Consider the following 24,411-nt stretch of genomic DNA (forward strand, 5'->3'; position numbering starts at 1 on the left):
AACCTGGTTTGTCTGAAGACAAGCCAAGACAAGGGAAGTGGTTATAATTTGATGAGCTTTGTTCCATCTCAAGACTTCAATCAAGGGATTGGATTACAACATCTCTCTATCGGTTTGTTCTTGGCCTCACGTTTACTGCATTGGTGGCTATTGCTTAGCTTGTTTAACAATTGGCTAATCTAAAAGGGGTTCAGCAGGCAGCATAGTGAAATGTACAGTGTAGTTGGACAGGTCACATTGACCCTCATTGGGCCCCAGAGGGTTTCCTGCGGGTCAAGATGTTGTGTGACATACTGGGTGTCGAACACAGGTCTTATGCGCGCCACAAGAGTGCTGAACCTGCTGAGCTAAAAACCTAGGCCTTAGCTCAGGGAGCAAACACAAGTCTTCCCACCTCAGACAAAGTTACTCGTCACGTGAGTGTGGTTCAACCGATCCACCTCTGTTACCGTGGACAGTACCTACCACGTTCTACAGTATATCCTAACGACCATGTCTGAGTGAACCTGCATGAGACACATCTTCTTTCATCCAACAACAACAGCTTAGCTTACAGTATACTGCATCACACAGCACCTCTCTCTCTATCTGGTTCCCTCCTTGTCAACTCCTGAAGTGGGATGGGGGCCCTCTGGAGTGGTACAACAGTAGCTCCTCAGGTCTCCTGAGCCTCGCTGGCAGCCTACTTTTGCCTGTAACCTAGTTTAGAAGCTTTTTTAAAAGGCCAGCATGGGAACCCAGGGAAGCTGTTCATCTCTTTTCTCCTCGTTCACCGAGATGAGGGGAGGTGGGAGGTTGAAGAGAGCATTTTTAATTCAAACTGAAATAGTGGTAGAGGGGGGTGGGGAGGGACAGGTGACTGGACAAGCCAGGTGTGGATTGGACAGCGGTCTGTCTCACCCCTGGACAAAGGGGGACATGACATGGGTCACTAATACTGGAGTACACTAAAGTAAATAACAATTGCATCGTCCCAGTCACTGCCTCCGCACTGTGGCTGCCTTTGGATTGTCTCATTTATTATTCGCTCACTCCAGACACAATGTAGATTATTAAGGTGACTTTTTTCACATTTTGTTACCTTACAGCCTTATTCTATAGTTGATTTAATTGTTGTTTGTACACACAATAACCCATAATGACAAAGCAAAAACAGGTTTTAGAAATTGTTGAATATTTGTAAGATAAAACGGAAATGTAACATTTAAATAGTTATTCAGACCCTTTACTCAGTACTTTGTTGAAGCACCTTTGGCAGCGATTACAGCTTCGAGTCTTCTTGGGTATGACGTGACAAACTTGGCACACCTGTATTTGGGGAGTTCTCCCATTCATCTCTGCAGATCCTCTCAAGCTCTGTCAGGTTGGATGGGGAGCGTCTCTGCACAGCTATTTTCAGGTTTCTCAAGAGATGTTCGATCGGGTTCAATTCCAAGCTCTGGCTGAGCCACTCAAGGACATTCAGAGACTTGTCCTGAAGCCACTCTTGCGTTGTCTTGGCTTTAAATTCGTTGTCCTGTTGGAAGGTGAACCTTGGCCCCAGTCTGAAGTCCTGAGTGCTCTGGAGCAGGTTTTCATCAAGGATCTCTTTGTACTTTGCTCTGTTCATCTTTCCCTCGATCCTGACAAGTCTCCCAGTCCCTGCAGCTGAAAAACATCCCCACAGCATGATGCTGCCACCAACATGCTTCACCGTGGGGATGGTGCCAGGTTTCCTCCAGATGTGACGCTTGGCATTCAGGCCAAATAGTTCAATCTTGGTTTGATCAGACCAGGGAATCTTGTTTCTCATGGTATGAGTCTTTAGGTACTTTTTTGGCAAACTCCAAGTGGGCCTTACTGAGGAGTGGCTTCCATCTGGCGCCACTACCATAAAGGCCTGATTGGTGAAGTGCTGCAGAGATGGTTGTCCTTCTGGAAAGTTTTCCCATCTCCACAGAGGAACTCTGGAGCTCTGTCAGAGTGACCATCGGGTTCTTGGTCACCTCCCTGACCAAGGCCCTTCTCCCCCGATTGCTCAGTTTGGCCGGGCGGTCAGCTCTAGGAAGAGTCTTGGTGGTTCCAAACTTCTTCCATTTAAGAATGATGGAGGACACTGTGTTCTTTGGGACCTTCAATGCTGCAAGTATTTGTTGGTACCCTTCCCCAGATCTGTGCCTCAACACGATTGCTCTACGGACAATTCCTTCAACCTCATGGCTTGGTTTTTGCTTTGACATGCACTGTCAACTGTGGGACCTTTTATAGACAGGTGTGTGCCTTTCCCAATCATGTCCAATCAATTGAATTTACCACAGGTGGACTCCAATCAAGTTGTAAAATTACTCAAGGATGATCAGTGGAAACAAGATGCACCTGAGCTCAGTTTCGAGTCTCATAGCAAAGGGTTTAAATACTTATGTAAATAGGGTATTTATTTATTGTATTTTTATGTTTGCAATAATTTAAAAAAGACTTTTCCGCTCTGTCATTGAGGTATTGTGTGTAGATTGATGAGGACAGTCTTTTAGTAAATACGTTTTAGAATAAGGCTGTAACGTACACCAGAACACCATGGCCCATTCTTGTTAGTATCCGTCTGCCCCACCATCTGCAGCAGACAAAGGACCCTGATCTCTGACCTGCATTCTCGACAACCACCTGCCTCAAACCTCTATCTACATCTAACAGCCACCTGTCCCAAACACCTACCTGCAACTTTACCCAGGTTCCTAGCCACTGTCCCAGCCCACGTCTCTGGATGCCGGTGGACTGAGGTGACCTAAAACTTCCAGTTGTAGGGAGTTAAACAAGTTTTTCCCCCTTCTATTTCAAATTCTGGAGATGGTTTCTCAGAGAGATATTTGTACTAGTCAAGAGACATTCTTGTGAGTGAGTCTGGATCAGAGTGTCCAACTGATATGGGTGGTGTCATCCTCTTACAACATGATTCATTTCCCTTTTCAAGTGAGCAGGTAAAGACGTCATCTTTAAATGTCTGGGTGGAGTATCCCGTCTAATAGTTCAATGGGGACACTATTTATCAGCACAGTGTGTGGCCAAGCCAGGTCAAGCTGCTAGATTATCCCATTAGACAGAGAAAGGCAGAACAGGACAAGCTGTCTCTTAATTGCCATGTTTTCATTTCTCCCCTTACTTCCCCTGATGCAACTCTGACTGAGGAAAGTCCCCCGTTTTTAATTACTTATGGTTCACTCTCCCATCTTGTTGCGGAGAGATTCAAACTGTCGTCGATTTTTATGGTACAAGTCTTTCGATAAAAGATAAAGATTAGAACCGGGGAGGAAAGAAGAGAAACGGAGAAGAGAAACTAATTAGTTATGAGTTCAATCATCTGGAGCAATTAGGAGTTGTCTTGTTCAGTATTAGTCCCACCAGATAATACACTGATTAAGTGATATGTACCACACTGACTTAGTCCCATTAGATAGCGCACTGCACTGATTTACCCTGGATAAGTCCGAGGAAGAGTGTCCTATGACAGTCTAATGAATTATCATTGGGATAATGTGTGTTTTCTGTAGGCCTTTAGATGGGCATGTACATGAATGAGGATGATAAAAGAATGGTATATGGAGATTGACATGTTAGGCTTTTTGTGGTTGAAAGTTATAAGGATTCTGAGGTAACAAGTGATTAAAGAGGAGACAGACAATGTTTTTCACAAGCCAAAATTATGGCACATATGCCAATAATCTAAGTAAATAGAAGCAGGTGCATGATGATGTATCAAGTAGCCGGGCATTCTGCCAATAGCCCAGCTAATGTTTAAAATGGTAATGAGCTAGATGTTTCTGGCTGTGTGTGGATCCTGTGACCTGCACAGCGCCATGAGCTGACTGACAATGATGAAGAATTCGTATTCAAATCCTAATTAGCCAAACTTTTTTTTGTTCTTCTATTGAGCCATTGTCCTGCCTCGAGGGGCTACACCGCACTGCCTTGTGGGACAGTAGTTGCTATGCATTGATGATAAATGCATCCCATTTATAGTCAGTGAAACATTTGATAGTGTATAATGCTTTTCCTTGATACTGTTATACATAGTCATTACACCAAAAGACAAACTCAGCAAAAAAAGAAAAATCCATTTTTCAGGACCATGTCTTTCAAAGATAATTCGTAAAAATCCAAATAACTTCACAGATCTTCATTGTAAAGGGTTTAAACACTGGTTTCCATGCTTGTTCAATGAACCATAAACAATTTATGAACATGCACCTGTGGAATGGTCGTTAAGACACTAACAGCTGACAGACGGTAGACAATTAAGGTCACAGTTATGAAAACTTAGGACACTAAAGAGGCCTTTCTACTGACTCTGAAAAACACCAAAAGAAAGATGCCCAGGGTCCCTGCTCATCTGTGTGAAGGGAGACAGGACGGACAGCTGATCGTCCTTGCAGTGACAGACCACGTGTAACAACACCTGCACAGGATCGGTACATCTGAACATCACACAACAACTGCCCGAGTTAGACCAGGAACGCACAATCCATCCATCAGTGCTCAGACTGTCCGCAATAGGCTGAAAGAGGCTGGACTGAGAGCTCGTAGGCCTGTTGTTAGGCAGATCCTCACCAGACATCACCGGCAACAATGTCTTCTATGGGCACAAACCCACCGTCGCTGGACCAGACAGGACTGGCAAAAAGTGCTCTTCACTGATGAGTCACGTTTTCGTCTCACCAGGGGTGATGGTTGGATTTGCGTTTATGGTTGAAGGAATGAGCGTTACACTGAGGCCTGTACTCTGGATCTGGATGGATTTGGAGGTGGAGTGTCTGTCATGGTCTGGGGCGGTGTGTCATAGCATCATCGGACTGAGCTTGTTGTTATTGCAGGCAATCTCAACGCTGTGCATTACAGGGAAGACCTCCTCATCCCTCCTGTGGTACCCTTCCTGCAGGCTCATCCTGACATGACCCTACGGCATGACAGTGCTACCAGCCATACAGGAATGTCAGTGTTCTGCCATGGCCAGCAAAGAGCCCGGATCTCCGGCCACACCAGATACTGACTGTTACTTTTGATTTTGACCCCCCCCCTGTACAGAGACACATTATTCAATTTCCGTTAGTCACATCTGTGAAACTTGTTCAGTTTGTCTCAGTTGTTGAATCTTGTTTTGTTCATACAAATATTTACACATGTCAAGTTTTCAGAAAATAAACGCAGTTGACAGTGAGAGGACGTTTCTTTTTTTTGCTGAGTTTACTATAGTTCAGTCCACCACCCAGTCATGTCATTCCATTGCATTAAGAGAAGGCAGTAGCACCAATAGTGCATGGTTCAGCACCGACACGCATTGCTCCTGGATGTACCCTGGCATGGCATTTCTGGAGCACAGCTCAGAGTAAAACAAAAGACAAATATACATTTCCATCACATTCTCTGAAAACCATGTTCCATTACCTTGGCTGATTGCATAGCTGACAATGTCAATGAATACGGTGTGACAGCATGCCTTCCAATTTGATGGGGGGGGGGGAAACTCCGTTAAGGAGCTGGTTGCAGCATTGGTATTGGATTGGAATAGGACAGAGAATAAGCTTTAGCTCAGCAAGCCGACAGAGTCTTGTGGTAAGTTAACAACCCAGGATTGATACCCGGTTGTTTCTGTAGTGCCCTTGGCCTTGACTCATACAGTTGATGTTTGTTAGCTTTTGGGACATAGAGAGGGAGGTCAAACGGAACTAGAAAACTTGTGTTAACTTCTATAGCTAAAACCTATAGGATTCAGCTTTAGCTTAGCTCTTGGGACACACCAATGACCTGTGTTTGATACCTGGTTGGTTACAATACACAGACCTCCAGTGTCTCTTGCTTTACCCTACAGCGGAGCTGTCCTTGGTGCTCACTGCTGACCCACACACAGCTGTGTTACATTGGCCACTAATTTAGCAAGGCTGTTTTTGGAGCCCACTTAGGTTGTGATGAATGAGTCTGCCTCCCAAAGGTGAAAGAGTTGCACACATCCTAATATCCCCCACATGATGTAATAATAGATACACACAAAGTCCTGTTCTGTGTGTTTTTCCTCTGTTTGCTGTTCTCATCCATCCCCTCATCCCTCTCCTCCTCCTCTGCTGAATTGAAAGGAGAGATTTTACGGTGGGGTGGAGACGATTAGCACAGAAGGTCGTGTAACCTGTAATTCCCCTAGGGTCGTCTTTCACTTATAGCTTGTTCACTTTGTTGATGGTCGTTTAGTGGACTAGATTGGTTTCTGTGTTGGCAGTACCTTGAGGAGTGAAAAAGGAACCAATAAGAAAAACGCTGTGGGGGAGTTTTGTTTGACCTGTTCTAGGCTACTCTGGGGTGGAGCTTCAATTTGAGGGGCCCCCAAGAACGTTTATCATACCATTGAAAAAAAGTCACAAGCAGAATGTCACAAGCAGAATAAAATTAGATTACACATTTAATGTTGTTGATTGCTATATTTAATTTCGAAAATAGGTATTTTGGCATTGATAAGTGATTTATTTCAGCATTTGTTTAACACTAGACAAGCCTGGCCACAACGGACCCCCATTAAAGCTAATGAGACTTTTGGATTGTCAACATTCTAACAGTCTAATAAATCCAATTCATATTTGCTATTGCAAAAATAATCATTTAATTGTGTTTATGAAGGTCTTAGGTAACAGACTATGAAAGAAAATGTATGTTAAAGAACACAGTAGCATAGGTTATGTAACTGTAGTCCAGTTGTCACCAACCTTTTCTGAGTAAAGATCACTTTCGCAGTAAAGGCAACCCGAGATCTACCCCTCAGATTATTTTACCTAATAAAAAAAACGTTCTGTATGAATTGGTTTTTTTGTGCAGTAGGCAGGCCTAATACATTATCCCAGTATATTGGCTACTGTATTTGTGTCATGACTGTCCTGTGAGGATCCAAATGGGTCAGATCAGCTTGGCAATGGATGACTTCAATCAGACCCCCTCTCACCCACAGCAGGGGAGAAGGTGGGGGGTTGACAGCTCACACCCTGTTGTAAATCAAGGAATAAGCATCCCTCTCCAAAATTAACACAGGAATGTGCCGTTGTCTTACACAGATATTTTCCTGCCGAAACTCTAACATGTTCTAAAGCGAATACTGGAACAATATTTCTAACATAGAACGTGGGGAATGGGCAGAGGTGACCTAAAAGAACACTAATGTCATATGGGTTGTTATTTTGTGGTGTCATTAAAAATGTTTTAAAGGAAATGCTTGAAAAGTATACCCACTACATGTATGAAGTTTCCATCCTATACGTTGTGTATGAAATATGAACGATTGAGTGTTTTTGTTAAGCAAGGGATGTGATCTTAGAAACTATCAGAGGAAATTGTTTCTATAACTTTGTACAAGTAAGTAGTCACCGCCCCCTTGAGTGAGGTCAGAGAGCGTGTCAGCCTCACGAATCCCCCCTTTTGAAGAACTGCATAAAATGATGGTTTAAGAATTAACATATAAGTCCAGAAAGGTGTCGAGCTGCAGCTCACGTCCAAAGTGGTTTAAACTCTGAAATCTCAACACAAAAGAGATGATAATCACCTCCCGGACAATCACTGGTATGGCTGATTAGCTGTCCTAAGTAAAGTATTTAGTAAATCATATTTAAGTGGGACCATTCTGCTACTCTTCTCAAATCACTTTTTGTATGCTACTTTCATCAACCCACTGAGAACCATTGACATGGCTGGCTACCCTATCTTCAAAGAATCATCTTCCAGAGCGAGTGGAAGCAGAGTGAGCTCTGTAGTTCTGTTTAGGACTACAGGACGGGTCACCGGATCCCGGGCGAAAGCAGAGGAGAGCAACAGTAGAAGAGAAGGGTGGAGACCTATTTTGGACAATCAGAGCCTTACAAGCGTGCTGCGGAAAGGCCCAACACCCTTTCTAAGAAGATCGCCGTCGCCGGCCTTCTAGCTGCTACCGAACATGCTGCTAGAAAACACCCTTCACTCATCAACCCAGACTTGCCTTGTCATCATTACACACACCTGGTTCCAATCCCCACTCTTATGACTTTATATATACTCCCTCTGTCATTTGTCTTTGTCGGTAATTGTAAATGTTGCTTGTTTTCCTGAGAGGAATCTCCTATTTCCTGAGTACTTTATCATTTAGCATTTTGGGTTTCGTCCTGTTTTTGTATATATAGTGCTTTAATAATCTCAGTAGTTCTAAACCTATGACTACCTCCTGCCTACTCCTCTCTACACTTGTGACATGAGAGTAGTTTCTAAATGTCCCAAAGTATTGTCTCTGTCCCTCTCTGATTAAAATGTTGACTGTTTTTTATGGATGTGATAGGTAAAGACCTTTTGGCGTTTAATTCGGGAGATGGTAACTCTTTAAACAACAACTGTCGTTTTGCCCCAATTCCTAATGTGTTAATTGTTACATGATTCATTTAAATCGGGTAACAATTAAACATAGTTAGTTTATTAGATAAATAAGTCGTCAGATTAATGAAAGTAAAGTCACGACATATGCTTGGCCTGCCAATATTGTTCTTCTCGGGCCAACATATTTCAAAACTCAAGCTTTGATATCAAAATAGGTCATCAGTTGGTGTAGCACTTGCGAGGCACACACAGCTGAGTATGATTTGCAAATAATTATATTTTTATTTTTACAAGACTGATGGTACCTGCATTTGATGGTCATGGTGTTCAGGTCGGGAAATTGGGGCTCTAGAAAAATGCCAGCGTTTCCGACATGGAATTCCGTGTTGGATGACCGTTCAAAACTGTTTTTCCCAGTCGGATCTCGTTTTTTGCGAGTTCCCAGTTGTCTTGAACGCACTGAAGTCGGAGATGTCAGAGTTCCTAGTTCCCAATTGTTTTGAACACAGCATTAGTCTCAGCCGACGGAGAGAGAGAGCAGGAGAGAGTCAGTCTCTTGCGGTCCCTGCTCTCTCCTTCCTTTCCTCTGGTGAGACTGACCAGAGAGAGGAGGCATCGTCTTCCACCTGATGGCGACACTTGAGTCTCACTGCATCCGCATCTGCATCAAACACAAATTCATGTTGTTCCTTTGACCAGAGAAAGTGAAATATTCCTGAATATTAAAATAGACATGACGAGCTGCTATGTTTGGTGATTGACTAGGAATGCCTTGAAGATTGCGATCGACCGGTTGGTGACCACTGTTGTAGGCTCTATGTACAAACGAAAAAACACTAAACCCCAGAATTCAAGAATTCCATCACAAAGATCATTCATTATTAATTCATTAAGGGCAGGTCTTAAGGAACATTATGATTTTAAGAAAATGCATTTCAAAAGAATGGAATGGTGTATTTGGAGTTTAAATATACTGTATTACTGTGCTTTGAGGGTAGCGAGTGCAGGTCCATGCAGCACATGGAATTATTGTAATTCTGCCAAAAAGTTCGATTTTGAAATAGAACTCAAGGGGTCATTTTTAAGAGGTGATTGGCAAGTATAGGCGATTTGCCTTTGTGTCAATTCCAAGCGGCGCTGTTCATCAGGTTCTTCATATAGGTCTACAATTTAACAATTGCTAATAATCTCATCAGACTGTCAATTTAATCTTGTCTTCAGGCTAACGCATGTTACCGCTGTGCGGGAGCTTCATGAGTTTTTTTGTTAGAAGCAGACCTACAGTGGGTATCGTAAGTATTCAACCCCCGTGGATTTCTTCCCATTTCATTGTGCTACTAAGTGGGATTCAAATTGATTTAATAGGCCCTTTTATCAACGATCTACAGAAAAACTAATGTCAGTGGAAGAAGGATTCTAGCATAATTTTAAGATGCAATGTTTATTTTTCATTCATTTATGTCATTTAGCAGATGCTCTTATCCAGAGTGACTTACATTTAGTGCATTCATCTTAAAATAGCTAGGTGGGATGACCACATATCTCAGGCATAGCTACTTTTTTGAGGAAAAATGGCCTTACTATCAGCAAAGTGCTATTTGGGGGGGATGAATTAAGTGCGATTGTTAGTTCACAAATGGCTTTTTTTTTGGGGGGGGGTTGTGGGATTATTTAAGATACTCTTTGAAGTGGTAGGGAAGGTTGAACACCAGGCAAGGTGCGACGGACTATGTAGATAAGTTGCAGGCACCACAAGGCAAATGCTATCCTGCTTCTCGTAGGCCCGTGAAACTCAACCAATTGTGTGAGGGGTGGGAATGTGTGGATTTCTCAATTCCCTTCTCTGGCCCATTTGTATTGGCCAGTTCAATTGGGAGAAATGTCTCAGTCCCTGGAAAAAAACTTTGCGCTATCCAGGAGCACAAGTAAAATGTTAAACCAGCATCAGGAAATTGAGTCTATCATTGTACATGTGGGATTCAGATGAAGAGAAAGCAGCAGTGTTCTCTGGGGGGGATCCAAGTCACCATCGGGGCCAAAAAGTATAGGGACAGTAGGGCAACATAGGCTGAGATGAACTCTGCGTTCTTAACTGCAAATCGGCAGTTCCAAACACTGCCGGAGACCATGAATTCCACAGGGGTTGAGCGCGCAGGTTACACTAAATTAGAAGGGTTGCAGCCAAGGGTTGGGGAGCGTCTGTAAAGCCTACAGGGAGAGGAGCGAACAGGTATAAAGAAACACACATAGTTTCAGATGATCTTTTGTAACTTTGAAATCTAACTAGGTAAGATACTCAACAGAGAGTGGTCTGGAGCCTTCCTCTCTTTCCTTCCTAGAACTCGACAGAACAATTTGACAGAACAGTCTTTGTTTCTGCGACGAGACCGCCAGTGACTCTGACATGGCCACCGATGAAAAAACGGGAGACTGAAGTACTAACACTAATTGCTAATTGTCTAGCAGAGGTGAAGAGCACACCGCCAGGTACTAATTGCTGATTGCCTAGGAGAGGAAAAACTCCCCCTCCAATACAGCCACTGATTGCCAAAACAGCAGTCACAAAATGCCCTTTCCCTTAATCCTGGTTCATGTGTCAACAATCAACTGCAAGGTATGAGCAGTCAGCAGATCACACAACAAGTAGGTTACTCAGAAGACAGTCAGCACTTAAAGTATATGGCCCTAGCTAACAAAAAGACAGTACTAGATAACAACAGATTAAGACAAAAATTATACTTATCTACTTCTGGAGAAATCAGGAGTCCTCTAGCTATAGATTGAAGCACACTGAGATGGAGCCAACCTGCCCTTCTTAATACTTTTTTTTATTCGAAAAGCCTTATCTTTGACATATAAGTGGGGCTTTCTCCTTGAGGAAACCTACTGGACAAATACTAAAATATTTTTTTTCATAACCTGTAGGTAGGTATATCCCCTCACACTGTGTACAAGACAGTAGTTTTGGAATTGTTAGTTAGATTACTTGTTGGTTATTACTGCATTGTCGGAACTAGAAGCACAAGCATTTCGCTACACTCGCATTAACATCTGCTAACCATGTGTATGTGACAAATAAAATTTGATTTGATTTGACTAGTCTCAATGAATAGTTTAGAGTTTCTGCTTTTTTCTATAACCTGTAAGGAACACAATATGTGGTCTATTCTTGGATTGTAGGTTTCTCACTCATGGGTGACATAAATTGATGTGGTATTAAATGTAATACTGTAGTATTACTATCATTAAAAAATGCTAGTGTTTTAGCGGACACTAGTTTTTTGCGGAAATTACTGTAGTATTTACTACAAAATTCTATAATAAATACTACACATGATCATGATTTCTTTGTGGGTAAACTATGTCACAAAGGTCAAGAACAGACAGTGATAATTTCTTCACCCGCACATTTGGATTATATCTTTGCTTTGTCGAAAGTACATTCTTATTATTTCAATCCTTTCACATGTTCCAATTCTTTAACGATGTCACGACTTCCGCCGAAGTTGGTTCCTCTCCTTGTTCGGCGTCACCGGTCTTCTAGCCATCATCAATCCACTTTACATTTTCCATTTGTTTTGTCTTGTCTTCCCACACACCTGGTTTCAATTCCATCATTACATGTTGTGTATTTAACCCTCTGACCCCCCCCATGTCCTGGTCCGGAATTGTTTATTGTAAGTGCATGTGCACATTTATCTGGTGTGCGACGGGTTTTGTACCCATTCATTGATTGTTCTGTTTACGGTGGTTTTTATTATTAAACTGCTCCGTTGTAAACACAGTTTTTGCTCTCCTGCGCCTGACTTCTTTGCCGCCAGTACGCACCCCTTACAAATGATGAAAGCCCTTTATTTCGGTGATTATTATTTTCAAGCAACTGATATAATCAAGATTATGTTAATTTCATGTAGACAGACAGATCTGCTATTTGTTTCTGGAAAATCTATTACAGAGGGCTTGCAGTTGCATCACAAATCACCTACTGTAGCAACCGCACCAGGCGCCATGTTGGAAGACCAAAGTCTGGTGGAAGTTCTCCAATGGTCCACATGGCTGGCTGTGTTTTGCTACCATCGGAAACTTTGGGAAAATGACCCCTTATTTCGTTTTTCCAAGGACCCAGAAAACAGAGGCATTGGGAGAACCTATTCAAGTAAGTAAATATATTTAGAAAATGATCAAAAACAATGTATTATTAGCTAGCTAGCTTGCTATAGAAACTTAGTCTGCAGGCTAACTCAAATGAGCTGCTAACCTAATTTTCGCTAGTTAGCTAACTTTACATACTGTATAGCTAGCTAAGTGAATGAAATACCAACTGTTTGCTAACTTCATATTAGCTAGTTAGCTATCTTTATGTATCGTTGTAACTCTGAATGCATTTGTAGCTAGATAGCTAGCTAACAGCCATGGAATAGGGTGACATGATTAGCTAGCAGTTCCAGCTGTCAGAGGGAAGAGTAAACTACTCTGGATAGGGCAAGTATCTTTTGTGGGAGGACATTATGAACATATTCTTAAATTCCCATCCCTAGCGAGAAAAACTGAAGCCAGAAAGATAGAGCAACATGCTATTCAGTGCTGTCTAATTTGAGTATAGTGCAGCCTGTTTCTTTTGGGATGTTTTCTGTCCTCTGATACAGAGAGCTGTAAAACCCTGTCTGCAGATGAAGAGGTACCAATGAATGTTCCAAGAGAACAAGGGTACATGGATTATATGTGTAGCTACATTTTGTGAACAAAAAAATAAGGTTTAAAAGTAACACACAATGTATAAACCTATTACAACTGGAGCAGACCAACCCCCCTGGGTGTCCAGGCTTCTGTTCCAGCCCAGCACTAACACAACTGATTCAATGTAACAAACCTAATTAGTTAGTAATCAAGTGTGCTATTGCTGGGCTGGAACAGAAGTCTGCCCCCCCCCCCCCCAAGCGAGGTTGGCCACCTTTTGCTTTTGACTTTTTTTTTTTTTTCACCTGAAATGATCCTTTAGTAATAATAGGCTTGTTAGTCAAATGTCTAACCTTTTACATACGAGTTAGCTTACTTTTACACTTTGGAAATGATGTGAAATAGTGTTGATTCTTTGAAGTGTTTTAACTTGTTTTAATTGTGAACTATTATTCAAGATGAACTTGTGTCGATGTTGATTAATCATAGATCACAATCCTGCAATAAAGAGAGGAAGGGAATCTGTCTCTAATTTGTCGGTTTCTGTGTTGTATTCTCAAATGAACATGACCTTTTTGTTCAGTCATGAGCTCTCCAATTAGTGTTATTTGATAGCCTGAAAAATAGTGACAATCAGCCATGTGAACCCATTTTGCAGCTGATGCAGCCATAGGCCTACAGCAAAGGGTTCCATCTCCAGTCCTTGAGTACCCCCAACAGCACACATTTTAGTTATAGCCCCGGACAAACAGACCTGATTCAACTCAGAGGGCCTAATGATTAGTTGGCAAGTTGATTCAGGTGTGTTTGTCCGGTGCTACAATAAACTGTACTGATGGGGGTACTCGAGGACCGGAGTTGGGAACCACTGGCCTACAATATGATGGCATTAGGCTTATGGACATTTGCAATGCAGCCTTGACATTGTGCATCTGAAGCATAGAATAGCTTAACTCACACATCGTTTACATAGTGTTCAGCTATATGTTCTCAATTTTAAAAACGATACCAGCAGATAATGTATATGAATCCTTTTATACTGGATTTTGTACATGCCTTGTGTTGACATGAAAGGATTTAGTGCAAATCCAATCCTTGTAATCTAGGTGGTAAAATGTATGGAAGCAGGAGATGACGGAATCCTTATCTTAAAACATACACACAACTACTACCACCAAGTTCAATACCAGATACTTTTCTCCCAAAAGGTCTGATTGGTACTTGGATGTGCTACTGTAATAATGAAGATGGTTTGCCTCAGACTACCACAACAATTACATTGTCTATGCTTAATGTGTATAAATTGTAAAAGGAAGAAAATAGTTGGGCTATAAAAAAAAATACAGCTTTTTCGATGGAGCTAGGCAAGGCAGAGATGACAAAATACTTTTCTTTTCACCGTACAACAATATAGCATATTATTAAAGTACAGTATGTTTACAACATCATAAACAATAGTATGTTACACGTTCCAAAATTACATTTGATGTATTCATATGGTTTAAAAGGGGCATTTTTGTCACGGCGAGAAGGTGAAGGTGCTCTCTACACAAATGACACAACAGAATCATTTAGGTTGACCAAAGCACAGCATACAGTATGAAAACCAAATTGTACAACTGAGGGATGTCTCCTTTCATATCTGGAAAAGGACGAAGTAGAAGTGATGCTGCAGCATTGCTCATCTTCACAGTTGGAATCCAGTTGACATGGATGTCTTGATAAGAGGTCAGCTGGTTGAACCTACAGTAGGACATAAAACAAATGAAAAGCACTCCTGATGTTAGAACATCACTTCCTCAGGTCACCTACACCATCAGGGCACTTAAGTGTTCGGTTGTGTTTCATTTCATTCATTCATTCATTCACATAAAGATTACATCTAGGTTAAGGTTAGGAAAAGGGTTAGGGTTATCAAAAAATTCGATTTAAAAAAAATACTTTACGTTAATTTGACAAAAGCTTGATCCCTTTTAGCCAGGACCCCTTCTCGGGCCTAGATTACATGGTTGCATTCAAGACAAGGTCTTCCTGTGCAACGGAAAGAAACTTCTCTGATATAGCCTATGCGACTACGCGCTTATTAATAGCCTATATTATCACAATCCAATCTACTCATTACATTAGGAATAGTAGGCTTACATTAGTCTGCAAATGGGATGATAGAGGCATGCAATCCTTTGTTTGTCATAATATACAGTGCCTTGCGAAAGTATTCGGCCCCCTTGAACTTTACGACCTTTTGCCACATTTCAGGCTTCAAACATAAAGATATAAAACTGTATTTTTTTGTGAAGAATCAACAACAAGTGGGACACTCATGAAGTAGAACAACATTTATTGGATATTTCAATTTAACAAATCAAAAACTGAAAAATTGGGCGTGCAAAATTATTCAGCCCCCTTAAGTTAATACTTTGTAGCGCCACCTTTTGCTGCGATAACAGCTGTAAGTCGCTTGGGGTATGTCTCTATCAGTTTTGCACATCGAGAGACTGACATTTTTTTCCCATTCCTCCTTGCAAAACAGCTCGAGCTCAGTGAGGTTGGATGGAGAGCATTTGTGAACAGCAGTTTTCAGTTCTTTCCACAGATTCTCGATTGGATTCAGGTCTGGACTTTGACTTGGCCATTCTAACACCTGGATATGTTTATTTTTGAACCATTCCATTGTAGATTTTGCTTTATGTTTTGGATCATTGTCTTGTTGGAAGACAAATCTCCGTCCCAGTCTCAGGTCTTTTGCAGACTCCATCAGGTTTTCTTCCAGAATGGTCCTGTATTTGGCTCCATCCATCTTCCCATCAATTTTAACCATCTTCCCTGTCCCTGCTGAAGAAAAGCAGGCCCAAACCATGATGCTGCCACCACCATGTTTGACAGTGGGGATGGTGTGTTCAGCTGTGTTGCTTTTACGCCAAACATAACTTTTTGCATTGTTGCATTGTTGAGCACCTTCTTCCACATGTTTGGTGTGTCTCCCAGGTGGCTTGTGGCAAACTTTAAACAACACTTTTATGGATATCTTTAAGAAATGGCTTTCTTCTTGCAACTCTTCCATAAAGGCCAGATTTGTGCAATATACGACTGATTGTTGTCCTATGGACAGAGTCTCCCACCTCAGCTGTAGATCTCTGCAGTTCATCCAGAGTGATCATGGGCCTCTTGGCTGCATCTCTGATCAGTCTTCTCCTTGTATGAGCTGAAAGTTTAGAGGGACGGCCAGGTCTTGGTAGATTTGCAGTGGTCTGATACTCCTTCCATTTCAATATTATCGCTTGCACAGTGCTCCTTGGAATGTTTAAAGCTTGGGAAATCTTTTTGTATCCAAATCCGGCTTTAAACTTCTTCACAACAGTATCTCGGACCTGCCTGGTGTGTTCCTTGTTCTTCATGATGCTCTCTGCGCTTTTAACGGACCTCTGAGACTATCACAGTGCAGGTGCATTTATACGGAGACTTGATTACACACAGGTGGATTGTATTTATCATCATTAGTCATTTAGGTCAACATTGGATCATTCAGAGATCCTCACTGAACTTCTGGAGAGAGTTTGCTGCACTGAAAGTAAAGGGGCTGAATAATTTTGCACGCCCAATTTTTCAGTTTTTGATTTGTTAATATATCCAATAAAAAAAATATCCAATAAATGTCGTTCCACTTCATGATTGTGTCCCACTTGTTGTTGATTCTTCACAAAAAATACAGTTTTATATCTTTATGTTTGAAGCCTGAAATGTGGCAAAAGGTCGCAAAGTTCAAGGGGGCCGAATACTTTCGCAAGGCACTGTAAAGAGGCATTTTTATGGTGATAGCTTTCCCTAAACTTGAAACTTATGCGACACATGCTAATCGCTAGACTACAAGCTAACTTACTGTAGTGTTTTTTTAACACCTGGTTAGCATAACAGCTAAACTAAACTCTAAAGAGAGAGAAATTCTGACTTGATTTACCAGTGATGAAATGGTCATAGCAGACCCTGTACTGACATCTGTCTGGGTAGAGTTCTAGGCAGAGTTGCAAAGAAAAAGCCATATCTCTGTCCAGTGTCTGTCTGCTTTTGCCCATCCTAATATTTTATTTTATTGGCCAGTCTGAGATATGGCTTTTTCTTTGCAACTCTGCCTAGAAGGCCAGCATCCCGGGGTCGCCTCTTCACTGTTGACGTTGAGACTGGAGTTTTGCGGGTACTATTTAATGAAGCTACCAGTTGAGGACCCATGAGGCATCTGTTTCTCAAACTAGACACTAATGTACTTGTCCTCTTGCTCAGTTGTGCACCGGGGCCTCCCACTACTCTTTCTATTCTGGTTAGGGCCAGTTTGCACTGTTCTGTGAAGAGAGTGGTACACAGCGTTGTACGAGATCTTCAGTTTCTTGGCAATTTCTTGCATGGAATAGCCTTCATTTCTCAGAACAAGAATAGACTTGAAGAAAGTACTTTGTTTCTGGCCATTTTGAGCCTGTAATCGAACCCTTAAATGCTGATGCTCCAGATACTCAACTAGTCTAATGAAGGCCAGTTTTATTGCTTCTTTAAATCAGGACAACAGTTTTCAGCTGTGAAATTGCAAAAGGGTTTTCTTAGCCTTATAAAATGATAAACTTGGATTAGCTAACACAACGTGCCATTGGAACACAGGAGTAATGGTTGCTGATATAGGGGCCTATGTACCCCTATGTAGATATTCCATAAATAAATCGGCCGTTTCCAGCTACAATAGTCATTTACAACATTAACAATGTCTACACTGTGTTACTGATCAATTTGATGTTATTTTAATGGACAAGAAGTAGCTTTTCAAAACAAGAACATTTCCAAGTGACCCAAAACATTTGAAAGGTAGTGTATGTTATAACTTGCATGCTAGTCTGTGTTATAACCCTCTTGGTAGCATATATTACAACTGTTTTTATTTGATCTAAACTCTTATTTAAATAGGCAACTATTATGCTAGTCTGTTATAGCTATCATGCTAGTCTGTTATAACTCTCTTGGTAGTCTGTTATAACTAATAGTAGTCTATGCTATAACTATCATGCTAGTCTATGTTAACTCTCTTGGTGGTCCATGTTATACCTCATGGTAGTCTGTTAAAACTGTCATGGTAGTTTGTTATAACTCTCTTGGTAGTCTGTTAGACTACCATAGACTAGCACTATGTTAACTCTCTTGGTAGTCTGTTAACTGTCATGATATTCTATAACTATCATGCTAGTCTATGTTATCATAACTCTCATGCTAGTCCATGTTATAACACCTATGCTAGTCTGTGTTATAAATCTCATCTCAGTCTGTTATAACTCATCGTAGTTTATGTTCTAACTATCATGCTAGTCTGTTATAATATCTCCCATGGTAGTCGCTGTTATAACTCTCATTCTAGTCTGTTGTAACTCTCATGCTAGTCTGTTGTAACTCTCATGCTAGTCTGTTGTAACTCTCATGCTAGTCTGTTGTAACTCTCATGCTAGTCTGTTGTAACTCTCATGCTAGTCTGTTGTAACTCTCATGCTAGTCTGTTGTAACTCTCATGGTATGTGAAGATGTATGATTACTTGTCACAGTAGTTGAAATCCCAATGACACACTCATGCCTTGGATAGGTGTCTGTATTGGCTACTGATGGCAACAGAGTTTTGATTAGTGATGCTCCAGAGCAGTTTAGAATTCCAGCTAGTAGTTTTGAAAGTAGTGTTCACGAGGAAAAACGAGTCCCTAAAAATTGTGCACATTTGTGTCCTACTTCATCCAATATGTTACGAATTTGTTAGTGCTTAAGATCCCAGACTGCATCTTTCAGCACATCACAGCTGTAACTATGTTTGACCGATCTCCACTGCTTTCATTCGGTCCCCAAACAATCAGTGAGTTAAATGGATTGTTTTGGTTGCGCGGTTTCTTTTTGAAATGCTGTGACCTATTCAATTTAGATAATTTAATGTTCGTCAGAATACAATCAAGAGGAACCCACTTTAAACGATTTCAATTTTGACGTGGAAACAATTGCAGACGTTTCTTTAATGAAGACCAAGAAATTGGACTGGTAAAATTCGGACACAGACAGAATACATTTCTTCACAATTCACTTCCTTGTCCCCATCATCCTCATCTCATTCCTCTGTAAAGATAATACAATACAAAATACCAATATGGATCATCCCACAATGCCAATATAATGTCCGAAGAAGCTCATTCGCTCAAAAATCTTAACCATAGACCATTTGCTCTGCCACATGTTCACTTTATTGACCTGTATGAGTTGGATAAATTAGCATGTTCAAAGGTCTAATTTTCTGCTAACTTCCTGATGAATTATAATCACTTGATTATAATGAGGTTCCATTCCAGTGACATTCACAATGTGGTTTAGGAGCTCTCTTTCTCTGTGTAGCTGTTTGTTTCTCTCTCCTAATTCCTTCTGTCATCTTCCATGGTTGTGTTGAATGGATGCTAGTTCATGTATTTGTCTGAAAATCACACTAGTTCAGTCAAATTGCTTCACAGTACTGACTTTACTGTTTCACAGTTCCCTTGAACTACTTTAGCCCTGAGTTCCAAGCCACCTCCAATATAATTGTTGCCGTTTTGTAAATGGTTGGTTCGTAAAGTCTAAAAAGTCTAAAAGTAAAGAAATTAAACTGACCCGATCAGAACTGCCAGGAATGTTCAAAATGCCTACTTTTCTTTCACTAAACCCAGAGAGGGAGAGAGAAAACAACTATTCGTGAGGGGTTATTTTTTTCACATTTCTGTCTGACTGTAGAGATGTCATGCAGAGACAGAGCCGAGGGGGTGTCATCAATAATAGAGTGACAGACAGAAAGACAGAGAGCACGGACTGAGAGATCCACCACTTGACAGCCAGGACACAACACAACATGCCCGTCTCGATGCTTCAGAGATGCTGCAGCTCTGAGACTCCATTCTGACAGCTGAGAGATTGATGGGAAAGGATTCTATGACTCTGGCTGCATTTCAAATTACACCATATTCTGGATATTTTACTTTAGCCCTGAGCCCATAAATTGCACATAGACAGACCTCTGGTCAAAGGTAGTGCGCTATATGGAAAGGTGGTAGGCGGCAGATAGCCTAGCGGCTGAGAGCGCTTAAAAGGTTTGACTTAAAACTCTTGACTCTGAAAAAAGAGCACAAGACAGAAAGTAGAAGAAAGCTGTCTTTTTTTAGGAGTACCTGTTGGTTGTTATTAAAGCATACCATTTGCCATCCATTTAGCACAGAGAAAAAGGAGAATGTCAACTTCAAATACTGCAGGAAGGGATAGGAAGGATTTGAGGGAACATCACTTTTGCTCACACACATTTCTACAGCTGGCAGAATTGTGTTTCTATTTTCCAGAGGTTGGAAGTCGGCGGGCGGTTAACAGTGAGAGTGGTAGGCAGGGGGAGCCTGCAGATGACAGGCCATACAGGATATTTGGAAATGGAGAGGGCGTGTGAGATAATGCCCGTCAGGAAAGGTTTGATGCCAGCGCCCACATCAGTGGTGTTCCTTCAGGCCCGGAGAGTCCCCTGAGGGGCAGTGAAGTCAACAGCCTATGGGCTATCTGTTAGGAGTCCAATCTCTGCAGGAAGCAGTGGGGAGGAAAGTTTAAAGGCCCAGTGCACTTCATCTTACCAAAACAAGCAGACATTTCAGGTAGTCTTTTCAAACAGCTCTTACACTAAAACGGCATTATCATCATTTTCACAGTATTATTCCAACCTCAGAGCTTTTTGACAAGACTACCTGAAATTTGGTAAGATGGAGTTTTGGCCTGCCTGGTGGCATCACGCTAGTTTTCAGTTTTCCCCTCCGCACTCAGACCACTCCTGGACAGTCTTTGCTAAATTCTTGCTTGAGAAATTGATCTTTGCCAAGAAGCTATTTTGGTTATTTTTTACCATTTTAACTGAAAACAATCATAGCAACGTACTTAATTGTTACCCAGAAGTTATTTGATATTGATATAAAAATGGCTGTTTTGGACCTTTAAGTCAAAGGATGTGTCTGGCATGAGTACTCTAGTAAAATAGTGAGAGGATGAAAGTCAAACCAAGTGTAATGTATCCGGTCTGTGTCTGTGTGTCTCTGCAGCCATTCTCCCAACTCTACAACTGGTTTTTGCATTACAGGGCTTTTCCTGGTTTATTGATTCTGAATAGGTCTGCCAACACTCAACACCCTAACCCCCCTAAACACACACACACACACACAATATGGCTTGCCTTCACAAGAGCTTGTACCTGAAGTGCCCATTGATAAAGTGATTTGTTCCCCTGTGCTCACAACATGGGACCTGCACTGGCACCTCCCTGGCACGTTGCCCGCTGGCATGACTTTGTTGTGCCCTGCCTGAGCAGCCCAGATAGCGCCTCTATCTCGCTGCCTCTCCCCACCTCTTACTGAGCCTGCCTGTCACTGCTTCCTCCACCTGTGTAATCAAATTAGCCCCAGTCTAGGAAACAGAGAGTAACATGTAATTGCATAGAAAGAAACAAAAGGGAAGGCTGGGAATGAAAGAGGGAGTTGCTGATATGGGTTTAGACCCCTGGCCAAACGGTAGAGAGCATCTCAACACACAGGCACACACACACACACAGAAGCTAACCCTTTGGATGGCCACACGTACGGTGTGAGAACTGTAGACTGCATTTTAAATGTATCCAATACAGTACTTCATCTTTCCCTACTTCCCTCTCTTATCCCCCCCTCTCCCTCTCTCTTTCTCTCTTGCTGTAGTTACGGGGACATGGTGCCCAAGACGATCGCGGGGAAGATCTTTGGTTCTATCTGTTCTCTGAGCGGGGTGCTGGTAATCGCCCTGCCTGTTCCCGTCATCGTGTCCAACTTTAGCCGAATCTATCACCAGAACCAGAGAGCTGACAAACGGCGTGCGCAGAAGGTACAGGTGAACACCATTCACTTATTAGAGGACCCGCTTCCGGCTGTAGGGAGGCGAGGTGTGTGTGTGTGTGTGTGTGTGTGGGTACGACACCCCTCGCCCCCCTGACTTCGGAGACTCCACTAACCTCTGGCATGCGCTGCAGACAGACAGGTGAGCGGTTCCATACAGGAAACTGTTGGGGTCGCAGAATGGATCTGCATGCCCATGGTCCAGCATCACACAATCAAACCACCATTAAACACAAAACATCATTAGTTTAATGGCGACGGCAAAGAAGTACTTTAATACTTACCATCAGACTGTACACACCCTGCTGTTTTTTCTCTCAGTCCCTTGGAGAGATAACCCTCCACAGGGCTGTCCCCAGTGTTGTAGTACTGGAGACCACATATCTAGTGTCTTGATCTTGTCTCGGTGTCAGATACATTTGTACTCTGTTGGACAGTGAGGACTCTTAATATCTTCCTCAACCGGCTGAGTAAAAAAACTCAGCTTCCATTCAGTCAGTGTGTGAAACCGCTTCGCGGTCGACTGAAACGTTAACGTCTTAATAACAGACTTAAGCGAACCTATAGGCCTTCAGTGTATGACAGGTTCTGAAAGAATTCTTAAAGGACAGCAACCGTAATACCGCCACACTCATGTAGATGAGTGCACTTTTTGTACAACACAAAGGGCCAGTGGTGTAGTGGAGGGTATACATACGCAGGTATAAACCGTATACCCATTTTTTTTCAGTTGGCATTGCGGAAACTCACTTCTTAATCCCTACTGATGCATATCAAAGTAGTGTAGTGGAGGTATAGGACTTATCAAGTATGTAGTACAACAGAGAAATCATACACAAAGTAGCCTGCACAATCACAAAGCACGTGAATACTTCACTTGCGCGCCACACACATACTGTAGCCTAGTTTCAGAGGAATATCATCTGCAGGCAGCAGGAGCATGCAGCTCTCAACTGGTTTTGGCATGGAGCAGAACACAGAAGAATGACATCAGTAGCCGGTAGGGTAGGAAAGACGTTTCAACGTATGATATTTACCAGTAAATGGCAACAATGGGTAAGCTAATCAGGTATACAAAAAGTTTAGTCTTAAGTGTTGGTTAGTAGGCTATTTGTGATGCGCAATTGTCATCATGAGCTGTTTGCATCAGGGGCGTAGACATGGATGGACCTTGGTGAACACAGGCCCACCCATTGGGGAGCCAGGCCCTGAAAGGCCCACCCAATCAGAATGATGTGGTTTAAGCATTCTTTAATTAAAATATATATATAATTACGTGTGATTTTGATAGTAAAAATGTACAGAAACATTTCGGATTTGGGGCCTCCTGAGTGACGCAGTGGTCGAAAACACTACATCGCAGTGCTAGCTGTACCACTAGAGATTCTGGGTTCAAATCCAGGCTCTGTTGCAGCCGGCCGCAATGGGGAGACCGATGGGGCGGCGCACAATTGGCCCAGCGTTGTCCGGGATAGGGGAGGGTTTGGCCAACAGTGACTCCTATGGCGGGCTGGGCACAGTGCACACTGACACGGTCGCCAGGTGTACGGTGTTTCCTCCGACACATTGGTGTGGCTGGCTTCCGGGTTAAGTGGGCATTGTGTCAAGAAGCAGTGTGGCTTGGTTGGGTTGTGTTTCGGGGGACGTGCGGCTCTCGACCTTCGCCTCTCCCGAGTCCATACGGGAGTTGCAGTGATGAGACAAGACTGTAACTACCAATTGGATACCATGAAATTGGGGGGTAAAAATGTTATAATAACAAAAAATAAAATAAAAATTTCAAATGTTTCCCACAGGGTTCCTTTCCTTGGCAGCCTGTTTGGGAATTGTTTGGCAACATTTGAGTACACCTACTTCTCCAGGCACCACTTCACCACTATGGGGCTGACGGAAAGACAGCAGTCACACACAGCATGATGTTAAAGGATAAGCAGTCCAGAAATATGTACCTAAGCCAGTAGGTCCCAATCATAAGAATACAAAAACACAACCAGTGGAAATGTACAACTATTACTTCCCATTTCAAATAACATGTCATGTTTAAGCACAAAGTAACCGGTGACCTAAAGTTTAAAGTGGAACTAACAGTGTTTTAAATACTTTGCCGATATGGAACAAGCAGACAATCATATCAGTCAAAAATATAAAATTCCCAGTTTATGCTACATAACCAACTCTATGAGTTCACCAGTAGCATACCTCCCTGCATACCACTGCTGGCTTGCTTCTGAAGCTATGCAGCATTGTTCCTGGTCAGTCCCTGGATGGGAGACCAGATGCTGCTAGAAGTGGTGTTGGAGGGCCAGTAGGAGGCACTCTTTCCTCTGGTCTAAAAAATATCCCAATTCCCCATGGCAGTGATTGGGCACTGCCCTGTGTAGGGTGCTGTCTTTCGGGTGGGATGTTAAACGGGTGTCCTGACTCTCTGAGGTCATTAAAGATCCCATGGTACTTATTGTAAGAGTAT

At 42.2% G+C, this 24,411-nt stretch overlaps 1 protein-coding gene and 1 pseudogene across 3 annotated transcripts in view; one reads left to right on the forward strand and one right to left on the reverse strand.

The window, feature by feature from the left end:
- LOC110527773 (A-type voltage-gated potassium channel KCND3-like) overlaps positions 1-24,411 on the forward strand; it is a 125,119-nt gene that overhangs the window by 76,523 nt on the left and 24,185 nt on the right. For 2 of the 3 annotated variants that reach the window (XR_016497223.1, XM_090240804.1), the window contains exon 2: positions 21,771-21,939. Coding sequence is in view for 2 of the 3 variants with exons in the window: in XM_090240804.1 (XP_090096930.1) it covers positions 21,771-21,939 (169 nt within the window). In the remaining variant the exon portion in view is untranslated. The remainder of the gene's footprint in view (positions 1-21,770; positions 21,940-24,411) is intronic. The other variant, XM_090240805.1, reaches the window with a different exon arrangement.
- On the reverse strand, positions 11,207-11,257 carry LOC149982528 (U7 small nuclear RNA; annotated as a pseudogene).

The sequence above is a fragment of the Oncorhynchus mykiss genome, chromosome 7, assembly GCF_057628025.1.
Source record: "Oncorhynchus mykiss isolate SJ-2025 chromosome 7, ASM5762802v1, whole genome shotgun sequence".
NCBI classification, from domain to species: domain Eukaryota; kingdom Metazoa; phylum Chordata; class Actinopteri; order Salmoniformes; family Salmonidae; genus Oncorhynchus; species Oncorhynchus mykiss.